General features: G+C 31.6%; 1 protein-coding gene across 8 annotated transcripts in view; it reads right to left on the bottom strand.

The window, feature by feature from the left end:
• Positions 1–17059, bottom strand: part of RhoGEF2 (Rho guanine nucleotide exchange factor 2) — a 1010441-nt gene that overhangs the window by 301712 nt on the left and 691670 nt on the right. For all 8 annotated transcript variants that reach the window (XM_075355529.1, XM_075355530.1, XM_075355526.1 and 5 more), the window contains one exon: positions 12551–12629. In XM_075355529.1, coding sequence (XP_075211644.1) covers positions 12551–12629 — 79 coding nt within the window. The remainder of the gene's footprint in view (positions 1–12550; positions 12630–17059) is intronic.

The raw sequence follows: 17059 nt of genomic DNA, 5'->3' as shown, positions 1-17059 counted from the left end.
GTTTACCGAATATAATGAGATATTTGAAACTAAACCTGCCTATTACAAATCCGTGGTAGTACCTGTGCAAGTTACAAAGTAGAGCAGAAATCCCCCTAAGTGTAGTCAAAATAACCAATTACAGTTGAAGTGCAGAGAGATGAAATACAATAGAATATGGAACGTGGAGGGGATTTTCAGAAGATCTCAAATTAATTACAGAAATTCTCTACTTTAAATAGTTCTCTCAAATTAAATAGAGAAATGAGCAAAGGAAGCGTGAACATATCTACTGGTTCATCCCACAATAAACGTTCATATACCACCGACCAAAAGCGTTCGCATGAAGAACATACGTTAAAAGGGCGAGAATTAGCCGAACACTTAACGTATAAAACAACAAAATTATAAAATTCAACCGAGTATGGTAATCGAAATAAAATACAAGTTTCGTCTCGGTACATATCTTCTGCTTTCTGCATAAATAGGAAGTCATACAGAATGCAATCAAGTTATGACAAGAATTAAGTTACCTTAACAATTAATGTTATCCAGTTAACATTCGTGATACAACAATCAGTCAAACGTCATACAATAAAATTTACACAGAAGTAAACACTTTTGTCTCCGACAATAAGAAATTAACCTTTTCCGAATGCAATGTTTAAGAAAATATAAAAATTTGTTTATTTAAGAAAGTAACAGTGTAACATGGTATCATTTATCCAGCACTAAAAACGAAAGCTAATTGAAAACAGACATATAGGTAACTGAAACTAGTCGTAAATACAATGAAGGTAGTTTAATCAACAAAAAATGTTATTTCCATGAAACCAATAATTTAATAAATTACGGAATCACTGGGTTTACAACCACCTCATTGGTTCATTTAATACAGATCTCTAAACCGAAATGAATCTGGATTTATTTCAAATAAATTCATTAAGTGTACACCCTAAATATTGAACGTGGATAAACGGTAATAATAATAATAATGTTATTCTACAAAATATAGTCCTAACATTTCAAATTTTTTCCAACGCACATTGATCTAATATTCAATAATGCTACTGATAATCGAACTAAAAATTTGTAATAAAATCGTATAATATGTATGTGTGTGAAGAATTATTTTGTATAGTAATTCCATTTTCCCTTACAAATAAAGCGAAAGATGTACCAGTAGATCTTCATTTTATCCAAGGTATTATTATGTAGATGCAAGATGACAATTTAGAATTTAAATAAGTTTTCAAATATCGCCACATACATGAAATGAAGCAATAAAAATTAAATTATATTTACAGTAATAAATTTAGAAAATTCCAATCAAGTTAAGAATACGCAATCTAAATCGGAAATAATTGTTTTTTACAACACGATCAATTTATTTGATTCGGTTTATATAATTTAAATTACCAGAAAGATATTTTATTTAAAATTTATCACAGCTTAATCAGCAGATAATGTAATGTAATAATACAAAAAACTGTGTTTCTCATTACGATAATATAAAAAGTTTCACATAAAAAGACAAAAATTAAGAACATCAAAGATTTGGAATCAAAATTCGACAATACAGAGTAATACTAATCATTTGCTAAAAATAAGAAGTGAAATTTAGAAGATAAATAGGTAGGTACCAACCAAGATAAACGTTAAATTATTACGAATGATTCATAAAAAAATCTAAAAGTAAAAATAATTACAGCTTCCGACCTAGTTTGATGTTTTACCGAAAGATAGCAGCACCGAACGAACGTTTAATCGTATTCAACCGCTGTAAGTTGAAAGTCTACGTTCAACCTTGTTAATCATGTGTTCATTAATTAAGCGTATTAAGGCGGCAGTTATCTTCGTATTAGATAAAGCACAATACCACACTCTCAAAATCACAATCAGTGTTACTTTACACAAAAAAACAAAATCTGCATAAAGCGATACACAATTTCAAACGTAAAACATAATACAATTAATTATATATAACAACCAGCATCCCTGTCGCGGCTTCGCCCGCGCTATATTATTTACTTGGGTTTCCCGTCGCGGTCATAGAATATTTAGGCGGTAATGGCTCGCATCGCTCGCCATTACCGCCAGAAAGCTATGCCCCTTGGACCCCGCTGTGTTCATTAAACTAATGCCTGTGAGAATAATAAAAGATAAATAAAAATTAAAATCTGTTCAATTTATAAAAATTATCAGTGTATTGTAAGATCTTTACAGCAACAGTTTGGTCAGTACAGGATCGGAAAATCTGAGCGATCTAAAAATGTGGGGTTTCAAGACAGTCGGCCTCAAAATTAAAAATATTAGTTATAACTGGTTACGTAAGTACGGGTAAAAAAAGTTTTTACCCGGTTCTTAGCGTTACCCAACAAAATCAACAGGAGGTGACCGTACTTGTTTCTCTTTTTTTTTAAATAACTTTTATTTTATGATTTTTAACCAAGTTATCGGAGACAGCTGTAGCCAATCGCGTTTCACATACAACATACAGCAACAGCCGCTGTGTTGGTTGACCCGCCGCGCTGACACTGTCACACTCCTTAAAAAATCAAAATTAAAAAAAACCCGAAAACGGTTTTGATATTTATCTCAACAGTATTTGCAAGCCGCAGTCTAGTGAATATCTGGTTAGTACGGTCGGAAATGGGGAAATTTGAGATCACTTTTTCCTTTCTTCTCTCCTTTCAAGATCTAATTTCGAAAAAAATAGAAACTGGGTTTTAGATAAAATATTTACAAGAAATTTTTCACATACCAAAAATCAAGTTGATATTTTCATTTGTTACCGAAAAATTAAAAAAAAAATTAAATTTCATTAACTCATAATCACCGTAAATAATATGAACAAGAAAAGAAATACGTCTTATACACTACTTACCAAATGCGACGACAATTAAAAAACACGCAATTTCAAAAGACACCGTAAACTAGAAATTAAAATACACACATTTCTAACCCTCAAGGAAATCAACACGTAAATCCTACACTCTTAAATATTACGATAAACAGAAACATTAATACACCAAATTAGTAACTGATCCAACTGTCAATAACATCTGACGTACATAATAGCACTACCATATAAATTTTCATTTCTTTACAAAAGAAACTAAGATAACGAAAACAAAAAGAAAAAACATTTAACTAAAATATATAAAATACAACAAATATTTTAAAAATAATAAATAAATATCAAACAGTAAAAAAAGACAGCTTTCAGAAGCAGAACTTAAGAACAACTTCCACAACACAGCAAAACGAAACAAACAATACAAAGAATATACCAACTAAAGAAACATTATGTTCTAGGAATATAGAAACTAAACTCCTATAGCTGCACAAATTTGATCACAGGAAAAACAAGTTGCAGCTCTAAATAATGTTGTAATTAAAGCAAAAAAAAAGGTATTATCACATAGTCCAACTTTTGCCAATCACCGAACAGAAACAGATCAGAAATACAGTAAATATAATAAAACCAACCTAAATATTCAAAACTTATACACAGATTAAAACTCGATTTCGAATATTGACTTATAAATAATAAAAACAAATACATCATAAAAGTGTATAAAACTGTGTGAACGATGGATCTGATTCTCAAAATAATAATTTTTAATGACTATTAGCCTATTTTTAACAGCCGACCGTAGTGAAGCAAAAAAAGGGGGTTACGTTTCACCTGTGCGGTATATGTTCACGAACCCACCGGGTTGATCTAGTGGTGAACCCGTCTTCGCAAATCAACTGATTTGAATGTCGAGAGTTCCAGCGTTCAAGTCCTAGTAACGGCAGTCACTTTTACACGGATTTGAATACTAGAATGGATACCGGTACTCTTTGGTCGTTGGGTTTCAATTAACCACATATCTCAGGAATGGTCGAACTGAGATTGTACAAGACTACACTTCATTTACACTCATACATATCATCCTCATTCATCCTCTGAAGTAATACCTGAACGGTAATTCCCGGAGGCTAAAACAGAAAATGGTATATGTTCACGATTTTCTCGGTACCTATTATTGCAGCTATCGATTTTGTTCTTTCATGTTCTTTCACGAAATTATTTGTAATGTTCCCCTGAGAGTTTTGAGCCATAAATGTAATAATTTTTTAAATCTTTAATTTTATTTTTTTTTTTTTTTTACTTTTTACTTCGTTTGTTTAACGTCGGGTTTTTTTATTTTATACTTGTAATGTACTTATTCCTCAAGCAGAAAATCTTTAGGCCAGAACTGCAAGACAACCACGACAGCAGTCTGGTCACTAAAGAAACATTCCAAGCATAGTTAAGAAAAGCTTTGAAGCACAAAAATAACCATCCATATTTTAAATTTCATTCGGTTTGTCAATGAATATAAATATAAATGTTAATTTATTAAAAGGAATATTTTAATGTTATTAACAGAAAAATCCTTTAAAAGTTAAGGAATATGTATATTTTGTAGAACACGAGAACACGCCACCGCCAGTGAGAAGCTGTCTAAAAACGATTCGCAGTTAATTCGGATGATTCATGTGACACACAAATCTGACGGTGACGGAAATTGTCGTTCTTTTAAGAACTCGCGTACCTGTTCTAGGTTGACTCGTCAGTTTTTGGAGAAGTAATTCTGTTGAACCAAATAATTAACCTGATCAATGAAAGATCGTAATCGCTGATGTCTACTTCGATCGTAGTATTAATACCTCGTGCTCGCAAATGAGAGTTGGGAGTATTGGATTGTCTGTGGATAGGATACTGTTCGTCTCTTACGGCAGTTCCTCCGAGAAAAGGTAGTTCTTTTTTTTGTCTTAAATGTTTTCCTTACGTTTTCTTAATTCCCTTTTTTTTTGGGGGGGGGGGATTTGTCAGTATAGATCGGATCCTGCTTTGCCCATCTAAAGACTTCAGGACCCGTAAGAACCGTTCTAGTCCTACAATCACGATGTGATTTGATAAAAGGAGACATCCGTGGACCGAGCCGGGCTCATTTCCGTCCAGCGCCTACACATAAATAATAACAGTTTAAGTGTATATCGGGTGAAACCGGATCTTCTAATTAATCCCTTTTAAAATACAAAAATAACAATTTAACACAAATAATAATTTTGTCGGTAAAAAGTTTTCCCAGATAAGTAAAATTCTCTTTGGTCGCGTGTGTAGGACAGAACATTTATGAGAATTGAGTCTAGGCCCCAAACAAAAATAAAAATATGAAGTAATATAGTAAATACTATTCCCGTAGTATCTGCAACAATTAAATCAGTCTTCAGGTGGGTATACAAGCTAAGTAATGTCAAAAATAAAATCTACTGAAATCAGACATAACCAAAGTACCTCTGTCTAAAAGACTGCAATTCGCAATAAGAGATTAAAACAACATTTATAATTATTCATAACAAAACACCATTTATTATTATTTGCCGCTATTAGAAACACTATGAGATCGCTTCCAGTGAATAAAATCAGTTAATCTATAATTTTATATTCAAATTATAACTATTTAGATTACGATAATTCAACACGTAAATTAAAAACTATAACTTTATTACGTTATCCATTTATCTAATTTCTTTTACGTACGTATTTTTGTCAATAAATACTAACAAATCAATAAAGTTTTGGCTATAAAGAAATACTACCAAAAATCTCAACTATGTAAAAAACTTTGGTGCAAAATACCTGTAACTAAAAATAGACGATATTAATTATAAAATATAACATTCCTAGAAGAAAAACCTATTCGAGTATTTTTAATAGAGAAAAACTATATTTCAGAAAACGTTTTAGAAATTATACTTTTAAACCTTTAGGTTAGGCTGATGCCTTTCGTTTCTAAATATATATTATTATTTCACTGAAAGTAATATGAACGAGATACTGTAATAACTTTAGAAAGGGGAGGTGAACGTCGTTATGTCTACAACTACGAACCAAAGAAACAAGAATGGCATTTAAATGATTTTTTTTAAAGAACTTTTTTTTGTATCAGAGAACTCTGTTATCTTAATAAATCGATTCAGTCACAAAAATCAAATTAAGGAATATTGGGAAGCATTACCAACCGTCATTTTTGTAAACTATAAAAATTATCGTTATATAGTTAATATGTTGTTGGAAATAAGAATTGTAAACGAGTTACAACTTAATCTTTCTTTGTATGCTGAATTAAATAAAAATATATTTATTTCTTAAAATAATTTGTGTTGACAAATCAATCTACTGCTTGTTGGGCTGCATCAGCAAGACTATCGACCGTATAAAACAACTGCCTACGCCGTCCAAAAACGAAAACAGATGCAAGCGACCAAAAGGGATAAATTTTTATCCTACTGACGGCACACAAATGTACGGTACACAGATTTAATAAATTTAATAACAGTAGCAAATAATTACTATAATTACGATTTTCGAATTTTTTCCACATATAAATATTGATAAATCCTAACAGAAAACTTCTGATGTTCTTATAATTAAAAAAAAAAATCCTTAACTGAAAAAAAAATTAGGTATAAAGATTGAGGGAAAAAAATTTCAAATACCATAATAGCATTAAATTACATTTAACTAAATACACATCCTTGAAGTTTATTTAAATAAGCACATTCACCAAACTTTAACAATACACATCCTATAGGTACTGCGATATATACACTTTATCATTAACGCTACCTACCAAAGAGTCCGTCATCAGGCATGTTCAGTGTCATGTACCATGAACATATATTATAAACAGCGAGCCATACAGGTCGGTATAATGTCACATCAACTGTAGTAAATGTGTTTGCCCTCAAAGTGGACCCTCATAGTACGTAATAGGCCCGATTCAACCCTCCTTCCAATCCTGAGATACATAGAAGTGCTGTAGTGTATTAGTAATAGTAAACTCACCACACCCAAATATAGGCTATGTATTCTAGACACGGATCGACATCGACCTGTGTCATATACAACACAAATTACTCGCCCTCTAAAACAAACACCGCCCATTGATGATACACCGAACCGATACAAAACGCAATGCATGAAGTTAGAACCAATAAGGAAATGGATAGTTTTTACTCAACAAGACTTGACAGTTTTGTTGTCTAATAACAAAATTATAATTACACCATAACGGTAGTAAATTGAAAAAATAATCGGGGCTTATGTAAAAAATCGGTTACAATAAATTAAATAACAACATACCCATCTAGAAAGCAATATTAGTACCTATAAACAGAATGAAGTCGTTATTACGTTACTCGAAATAAATGTTTAAAAAATAAATAAATAAATAACAGTTTTTAAAGCTTATTGCAGAACATGAAAACACGAAATAATTGAGGACAGAATTCACTAAACAATTGAAGGTTAAATTACCCCGAGAAAGGTACATGACAGGAACAGATCTGCTATCACGAACAGACAGGAATACGATACTAATACGACCGTTGTTTCAAAATTATGTATTGTTGACATAAATGAGTTGTATTATTCACACAATGCTCTAATTATATTATAAAGATTTTAATAGCAGGATTAACAGAATTGTTCCAACAAGGAAAACCAACATACGTATATAGATAACAAAAATAACACGACCGATCTTACAAAAGCCAGTCGTTTTAGGGCTTTACGGATTTGTTGGTCGCTTGAACAAAAAAAAAATATACATAAATAAAAAGTTCTAAATCTTTCATTTCCAACTAGTACATGATTTTAATAATAAAAGAAACTAAAGATTCATTATTGAAAATAGTAAATACAGCGGCTTCATCTTAATACAAATTACGTACTCATTACACAAACAGCTTATCGTAGAAGGGAGAACTGATTAATGATAAAAATTAAGCAATCACTTTGCCTAGAAAGAAAAATAAAGCTACAATATAATAAAAATGTAATTTTCCGCATTAAAATTGTATTTAAATATTATAATACTGAAACGTACTTAAGGGTGTGGCATAATGGAATGAATAAAAGTACGTGATGACTCAACGTGTTTGTAATGTTTCACTCGATGTTGTCAATAACTTATCCACTAAGATAATGGTTTAATAATTATATAAACACGTTTCAAAAGTATTTCAGGTAAGTACTCCTTAATAATAACTTGCCGAACAGATAATGCATAACTTTTAATATAATATTGATGAATACAGCACTTTGTTTGCACATGATAAATATCCCCTGAAAACTGAATGTTAATAATCCTCCGTAATCAGTACTTCCATTCTTAACAACCAGAAGGAAAACTCCCAACAAAAATTTCGATAATTGTTCTAGACAGTGATTAAAAATTTTGTCTGCTTTAATTTGAATTACAATTCTTAAAACAACTAGATAATCATTTTTTTTTAAATTGAAAAAATATTCATCGAAATCTCTTTAAAAAGTGTACTAACTACATGAGACCAAAATAACTTAAAAAGAAATTTTAAGAATTTTGAACAATTTTAAAATTGTTCAGCTGTAGTTTTTCGAACTATTTTGAGGAAATCCGGTAAAATGCTAAGTTGAAGAAACATACTGAACACTTGCACCTGCTTGAAGCGGTGTTGAAGCAGATAAAAAAGAACCAACCAAGATCTTACTGATTTTAAGCTTTTAGAAAAGTAAATGGTAAGGAAAACGCGAAATTATAATGAATCATAACATTGCGTTTGGTTTCTGGTTTTAATGAAAATATTTTATGCTCTTAAATTTCTAATGTTATGAGTTTCTGAAGCTGTAATTAATCTTAATAAAGATAACAATATAAGCTCCAGGAAAAGAAATTAAAATACATAAAAAATTAATGAAACAAAGGTTTCAGGACAACTTCAAGAGAAAGGTATAGAAAACCAACCACATTTACCAGAAAAAATGTAACTTTAAGTAAATTAACAATTCTCATTAACTTTATCCATTTACCGCAACTAAACCTTTTTTTTCACTTGACGCACGTGCAGGTTCTCATTTAGGTATCTTGATGCAACTTTTAAGACACAATTATTGGACATAAATAAAGAATTTAACATTCCTATATGAAAATAAATGCAAACATATAAGCCGTTTAGCGACAAAGGCATATATTAAAGATGTAGAACAAACAAAGATAGAAAGCTGACACGAAAGAACAAAGTTTACTAACTTTTTCAGGATTAGCTGAAGCGACTTCTCTTAAAATTGGGCTGTAGTATCCAAACGAGCAAGAATGTAAATCAAAGAAACGGTTTCCTGGAAGGAAAATTTTGAATTTGTACAATATTCTAAAAAAAAAAAAATGTTGAAACATTTAAAAACGCTATTTTATGTCCACTAGAGCTTTTCAAATGTGAAATCTAAAGTTAGGCGAGTTGATGGAGTACAAATGAAAAGAATCCGAATAGATTAAGAGAAATTTGAAAAGAATCTTGTAAAATAAAATGGGATGAAGTAGAAGGGCCACGTTTAAAAGATCCACTTACTGTTTCTAGAAAACTCTCCAGATAGTTCAAAGGTTGCATACACAAATAAAAAAAATCGAAGCGAATAATAAGGGTGTAAAGAAGTACATTAAGACTTAAATGAAAGATCTGGTATCCCAAAACACTGTATGACAATTTCAGGAGGCTTAGGATGGGGGTTAAGTTTCTTCTTCTTTATAGGACTGAAAAATATTTACCTGTAAAATATAAACTATCAAATGAGTCGAGGCTTTTCCGATCCAAATTTTCCGTGATACCACGTAAATTACAAATCCATACGCTTAGTTATTTTCTATTTAATCACATCTTCCCGTTCGAAGATATTATATATAACAGTGGCACTTTTTCCCTAGATAATGACGACGTAACATCACTGAAATACAGACTGTTTAACTTAGAAGAGACCCCCTATCACTGAGTAATTTACACCAAATGCATATTTTTGTTAAAATGCATATATTGGTGTGAAATGAGTAAACGTAATCCTGTGTTGTTGTTTGTTAAAATGCGGTTAACTGTTGAAGAATATGTACTCGTGTTAGAACTTATTTAGAGACGAAGTCACATGCTGTGTGTCGGCGGAAATTCAGGGAGAAATTCAAAAAGCACCAGTGAAAGAAGTTATTCAGAAATTAGTTAAACAATTTCGTGAAACAAGTACTGTGTTAGACTGGAAACGTGTCCGACACAGGTAGCACAGGACATTAAAAAGGCAGTTACAAGATTTCCTCATAAATCTTTGCAAAGACTAAGTCGGGAAATGAACATTTCACTAGGTTCGGCCCACATTGCAGCGAGGAGAATGCTGAAAACTGTCCGTATCGAATGCAGATTTTCCACGAAATAACTAACGCTGATTATGCTAACAGGACTCGTTACTGTCAATGATTCAAGAACTACATTAGAAGCAACAATGGCATTTTAGATAAAATGTTTTTCACAGATGAAGCGTGGTTTCACCTTGGTGGGTATGTTAAAAGTCAGACAGAACTAGCGGACCTTTTCATATTTCTTTTTCCTGTTTAGCCTCCGGTAACTACCGTTTAGATAATACTTCAGAGGATGATATGTACGAGTGTAAATGAAGTGTAGTCTTGTACATTCTCAGTTCGACCATTCCTGAGATGTGTGGTTAATTGAAATCCAACCACCAAAGAACACCGGTATCCACGATCTAATATTCAAATCCGTGTAAAAATAACTGACTTTACTAGGACTTGAACGCTGGAACTCTTGATTTCCAAATCAGCGGACTTGGGAAGACGCGTTCACCACTAGACCAGCTCGGTGGGTAGAACTAGCGGACCTAGGGTACTGAAAACCCCACTCTTCTTTGAATCTCCTCTACAACCAAAAAATAGTAGGCGTATAGTGCGCAGTTTCAAGACGACGCGTTATTTGAAAAAACTGTGAATGTTACCGTCTACCAAAAAAACTATCCAACAGTTCATAACTGCAAGAAGATGAGCGTGACTGTTGGTTGCAATAGGACAGCGTCACCTGCCTGCCGCACAGATCGTTCTGCTATGGAGTTGATACAGGATTTTTTCGGCGGAAGAATTATTTCTAAAGATTGTGGCAACCAAAATCCCCTCATCTGACTAGTCTAGACTTCTTTCTGTTAGGTCACTTAAAAGAGATTGTTTATAGGAGTAATCCACACACCCTGCAGAAACTGAAGACAACATTATCAGTGCCATCCACGAAATAGACAGGGAACAGCTATCAAGAGTAGCCAGCAACATGATCAAACTGGTTGGCAAGTGCCTAGAGGTGTATGAGCATCATTTTCAACACCTTCTGTACACAATTATGTACGTTTCTGCCAGTAAACTATTATTTATAGACTAAAATAAGTACTGGGACATCTTTTAAGATGAACATCCAGTACTTTCTGTACAATAAGCTCTACTCCCGTGAGCAAGTATATAATATATAAATAAGGAAAGTAAATGTAATTAATTTAAAAATCACCATTACTTCAAATTGATGGGTTCTTTTAATCTAAAATTGATGGGAAACTTTTAATGTTCAGGATAATGAAATCAAACACACAGCTACAAACTAGGTAGGTAAATGATTAAAACAAGCCCGAATCGGATTTACCAGACTCAGAATTAAAAAAAAAGCATTCAGCAAACTACCACTGACATATTAATCAGTAATTTTTTGTAAGTCACATGTTTTAACCGCTAAATAACTAAGCATTAAAATTAATGTTAAAATATAATTTAACTCGTATCATTTTAATTAAAACATAAAAATATTCTTCAAAACGATCAATCACAAATATAAAGATCAAAAACACTGTTCAACTACACTTTAAAAAAATACTGCAGCAGCACTAACAAAAGATGAGGAGGGCAATTAATTTCCGCTAGCTATAATTAATCTTCAACGCTCATCCGAATGAACATATAAAAAAAATGCGCGTTACCGCCCAGTCAATGTTACATAAAAGAACAAAGTGCTGAAGTGAATAATTAAATAATCATATTACTATCACGTTAATTTTTTTTTTAATATTGAAGTAAATGTCAGTTTTGAAATAAAAACACACCCATAATCGTATTTAACTAAAAAAAATTATTCTTCCCTTAAAAAATTAATTACTTCAAAAAAAAAGTTGAAATTACTTCAACTATTTTTATTTTTACAGCTTTAAAGATCAACCAGCATTAAATTTAGTAAACTTTTAACAGTATAAATAAGCAATGAAAGCAGTAGAAAAAAAAAATACTGGAGATAGACTTGACGTTTTTCCAATACAAGACTGACAATGCTTCTTGAAATAGCGTTACCAAATCGAAGTACATGGATAGAAACTATATCGGAAATTTAATTCACAGACAAAGAATGAATGAACTGCGCTAAGAATAGAGTAAGAAAAAAAACAATAACAAATAAATAAAATCCGATGAAAAGGGAAAGAATAGTGAAAATAAAGAACAGAATATTCCTTTCAAAAGACCTGAAAATTCTTTTACCAGTCTGTACCGTCAAATTATACTCGCTCCTATTTAAAAGGGTAAATTTATAAAAAAAAAACCGTATTTAAAGCATCGATATCAACTCGTACGAACATAAACGATGAAAAATTTAACGTAATTATTAGTATAACAGTAAAATAACTTTTATGACTTACCTTGTTATGTATCCGTTCCTTATAGCTCTCCGACCGGTTAATAGAGGTTGCCGTAGGTTTCGATTTGGCGACGTGAGTTCTGAAACATAAAGGAATGTTCTTAATAATTACTCAAGAAGATCATTAATTACTGTTTAATTCAAAGATAAAATCGTATTGAAAATGCTGGATAATTTTAGTTAATCTAAGATAAATTTAAGAAAACCATACAAAGTAAAACTATATTTACGAATGCATATATTCGGAACAATTTTATCGAAGAAATAAAAAAAAATATTTGGGAATACCACCTTAAAGATATAAAAGGGAAATAAATTATTGGAAAAATGACATTTTACGTGATAAACTCACAAAATTTATTTATTAGTAGCGGCAAAGACAAAAATGATTTTGAGATGAGAAAAGTTTAGAAAGTTGACTTACATAATAATATGTATGTAATAGACTGTTACGGTGATGTAACCGTAATAATTTGTGTGAGATATTATTGTTATGTGTGAGATATTAATCACAGCATTTTACCAAACGTTTGCTCTATACAAAAGAGTGTAAAATTTCATCAAAATCAGCTTATCCAGACAAAAGTAATTAAATTTCAAACACGCCAACATAGGAACATTATCCATCCATTTGTTGGGGATACTGGATCATGAAATGACGATAAATACAAAAAAACCCTTACCTCACTTTTTTAATGATCACTATATTTTCCTTTTTGCAGCATAGCTCTACTAGAGCTATGATGCCAGGAAAGTAAATACAATTTTACTGAATTATATAACAAAAAGTAAAATAGCAGAATGTTTTGTTAATTTTATACAAGGGCGACCAAAAAAAAAATTCAAATAGACCATAACAAGACGTCGCGTGCGCACATACAGAAATAATTTACGGTGTTATCTACAATATCACACTGTATTATTACATTAGTATCACAAGAGAAATAATGGCATAATCAAAACTGAATTATTTTTCTTTAAAAGAGCTAGCAATCACGACAACGCAATAAAATATGCAACATGATGCGCACGATATTAGGTTATATAATGACTTAAATAGGAACTATTGATTACAGTGCAATATCACACATTTAAAACTGCATCATATATGTGTAGGATATCAGCTGAATATGCAAAAATGCAAATGAAAACAACTCGTGTTGGTAATAACGGCAGTCAATGATTATTATACGTTTAAAACAAAGAAAATTTGAGAGAAAGCTACATATTTATTCTAATACCCCCACACAAAAAGGCGTGGCGTAAAAACAAAATTACATCGAAAAACTTAAAACAGACGTACACGTGATTAGGCTTACACTAAATAATATACAACTGAGATTTACGAACAAAATTGAATTTTAAAATAGTATTATACAACACAAAAAACTGCCTTTATACGTTCGAAATACAATAAGCAGGAAATATTAAAATTTATGATTTTTCCTCATTATATTTAATTTTGCCATTTTATAATTTAAGTTCCTATAGAAATATTTAAATACTTTCCTATGACATTAAAACAAATATCTATTCTTTATGGAAGGTTAAATTTGTTTCTTTAATTTCTCTTTCTTACTATAATAACAGATTTGGTTTTCTCTTTTCTTTCTTTATCTGTCCAAATTATTTCAGCAGATTACTTATCACATTTTTATATATAAAAACAGACTTTCTTTCATCCGGAAGGTCCCGGGTTCGAATCCCATTCAGGCAAGGTATTTTTCAAACGCCAATAAAATTCTATTACACATTACTACGCACACGCTTCAAACTTAGGTAAATGAAATATATTCGTGTATATATATATATAAATTGCATTTTGTTATTTCATAAATTACAAAAGGATAAGTAGGTGAGAGACATCAGAAGTAGATTTGCAAAAGCCGTTTATTCAGATATCTACTGGCATCTAACGTATTCAGTATGACCGGGATAAAGGTATTCAAAAGTAATAGATTATATTAAGAGAACCAGTCAATATAATCTAATATTTTTAATAAACACAACTCACAAAGTTTTAATGTATGTTAGTCAAGTTCAATGTGTGCATCTTTTGTAGCTCGGCAGACATCTAGACGATAATCTAATTCTTGCCACGTATTTACTAGCATCTGTGGCGTTATTAGACCAACAGCTTCAACATTCTCTATTTTAAATCGTCAAAATCTCGAACTTTTCGTTGGTACACACAACCTTTAATAAATCCACAAGCAAAACGTCCAAAGGAGTGATACCTGTAGATCTAGATGGCCATGCATGGCATCGTCCGATCCAACATCCGGGGAAAGTGTTGTTCAAGAACATGGTAACATATCAATGAAAGTGTGATGAAGCACCATCTTCTTGGAAACTGAAGCCTACAGGAATCTGAGGAACAGCAAAGTTCCTAACCATATCGAGGTATTTTCGAGTGTCCTCTCAGTGAGTCTATGAAAAAACAAGACCGATGACGCCATTTTTGTGTGATCCTAACCAGACATTCGCTTTCGGTGTGTCCCTTTCACTTTTGATTACGCCATGGATGTTTTCAGAACCCCAAATTCGACAATTGTGTCTGTTAACTTTCCTGCACGTATGAAAGATTTCCGCATCATTAAATAACAAGTATCAAGATAATTAGGATTGTTTTCGATACAGCCATTACCTCTGCAGAAAATTGGTATCGTAGGCGGCGTCACTTGGTTTAATGTAATGAAGGAGTTGTAACTTGTACGCTCACAAACGGAGCCACTTATGAACAATGTCGTGAACAGTGGAACAAGTAATTTGGAGTTCGTAACAAGCCCGCCTAATTAATTTTCTACAACTGCCAGTAAATGCGTCGGGTACACGATCCAGTCATGTCAATAACTGAAAATTTTGAATGATTTCCAGTTTGTAAAACCAAGCTTCCAGTCCCGTCAGTCAAGTCCACTGACGAATGGACTTAGATGTAAGAGGATTCATATTTCCATTCAGTTTGTACACGCCGTTGAACACACCTAACCGAATGAAACTCCACTAATCAAAGCACATACTGAGCCTTCTGTTGTGGGATCTATATATCTCGATTACTGACCACAATTGCACTGCGAGTCGGCTTGCCTGCGCATGTGACTTCCTCTGATCTAAGTACACAGAATAAATTTTGGAGACATTTCCTGTCGATTGAGCATACATTTAAGAAATTACGACTGGTTTTCTAAATATAGGTCATTACTTTTGGATAACTTTAGCCCGGACGCTATGTATTTAAGAATTAAAAATTTCTTAAAAGTGGTTTTATAGTACTAAAACTGAGTAAAATGAAATGGGACCATCTGCAATGCAAAATTATAAGAAATAATAAAAATGAAACGAATTAACAAGTTATGAATAGATTTTAAGAAAAAATTACAAAACTAAAAAACTTATGGGAGAATCTAGTCAAATGAGAAAACAAGGAGAATGGGTTAAGAAGTAAAGATTATAGTAATAAAAGTAAGCATTAAGCAGTCTAAGATTAGTAAAAACGGTAATAGGAGTAATTGTAGGCAAAAAAAACAAAAAAAAAAAAAACAGGTGACTGGAGAATGAAGGTGACAAATTCAGAAAAGACAAACGCTAAATATGAACCCAACCGATCCAATGACACATAACAAAAGCGATTTTCTTTCTTAAACTTTCTTAAAAACAAATCTAATTCATACAATAAATAACTGTTTTCTAGAAACATTATATATTTGTTAAATACTGAACTAGTCTATCAGTTTGTGGTTATATTTTATTTGCCACAATTGTTGTAGGCTATCTGAAATGAAACATTCAGCTACTGCTGAAAACTGCAAGGAGTTCTTAAGAATATCAAGCCATATAAATAAATAAAAGGGAACGAAATTAATTCTCGTTAAATTCTGCACAAGTCGAATATCCTACTGCAAATCAACATATCACCCGCATTAAAAATCAGGTGGATAATCAGGGTTTAGAGGATACCTTAACTACGTTCATCACTGGGAATAGATAAATAAACATCACTTCTCTCAAAGAAAACGATGGTTTACATGTGTCACAACCGTAAGAAAGATCAGAGCCGATAATGCAAAGCAAAGATTTCATGTAGTTCTTTTAAGTAATGTGCGCAACAAATATATATAGAGTTATGGAGTTCACAGGCAGTTTATGTAATGTCTAATCACTAAAGATTAAGATTTTTTTGAAAAAACCTAACGGAAAATGAAATTTAAAGGTTTAGTTATTACCATGTAAAATTATTGGTTTATCATGTAAAATATATATATATATATATATATATATATATATATATATATATATATAAAAAGCGACTCCCAAAATTCCGATACACATATAGATTCAATTTGCAGTTATTTACAATTTTTAGAACGACAGAAAAATATAAGTCCGGAAACTCGTTTTTTTCTTTTTATATAACTGCATTCTTCACAAAGTAGAATAACTTACTTCAAGCACAATGCAGATGATAAATCATCTTATAAATGATACCTCAACTAAGCTTCACAATCTAATT

This window comes from Lycorma delicatula, chromosome 2 (assembly GCF_047948215.1).
Source record: "Lycorma delicatula isolate Av1 chromosome 2, ASM4794821v1, whole genome shotgun sequence".
In the NCBI taxonomy this organism is placed as follows: domain Eukaryota; kingdom Metazoa; phylum Arthropoda; class Insecta; order Hemiptera; family Fulgoridae; genus Lycorma; species Lycorma delicatula.
This window is presented reverse-complemented; position numbering and strand designations above follow the sequence as displayed.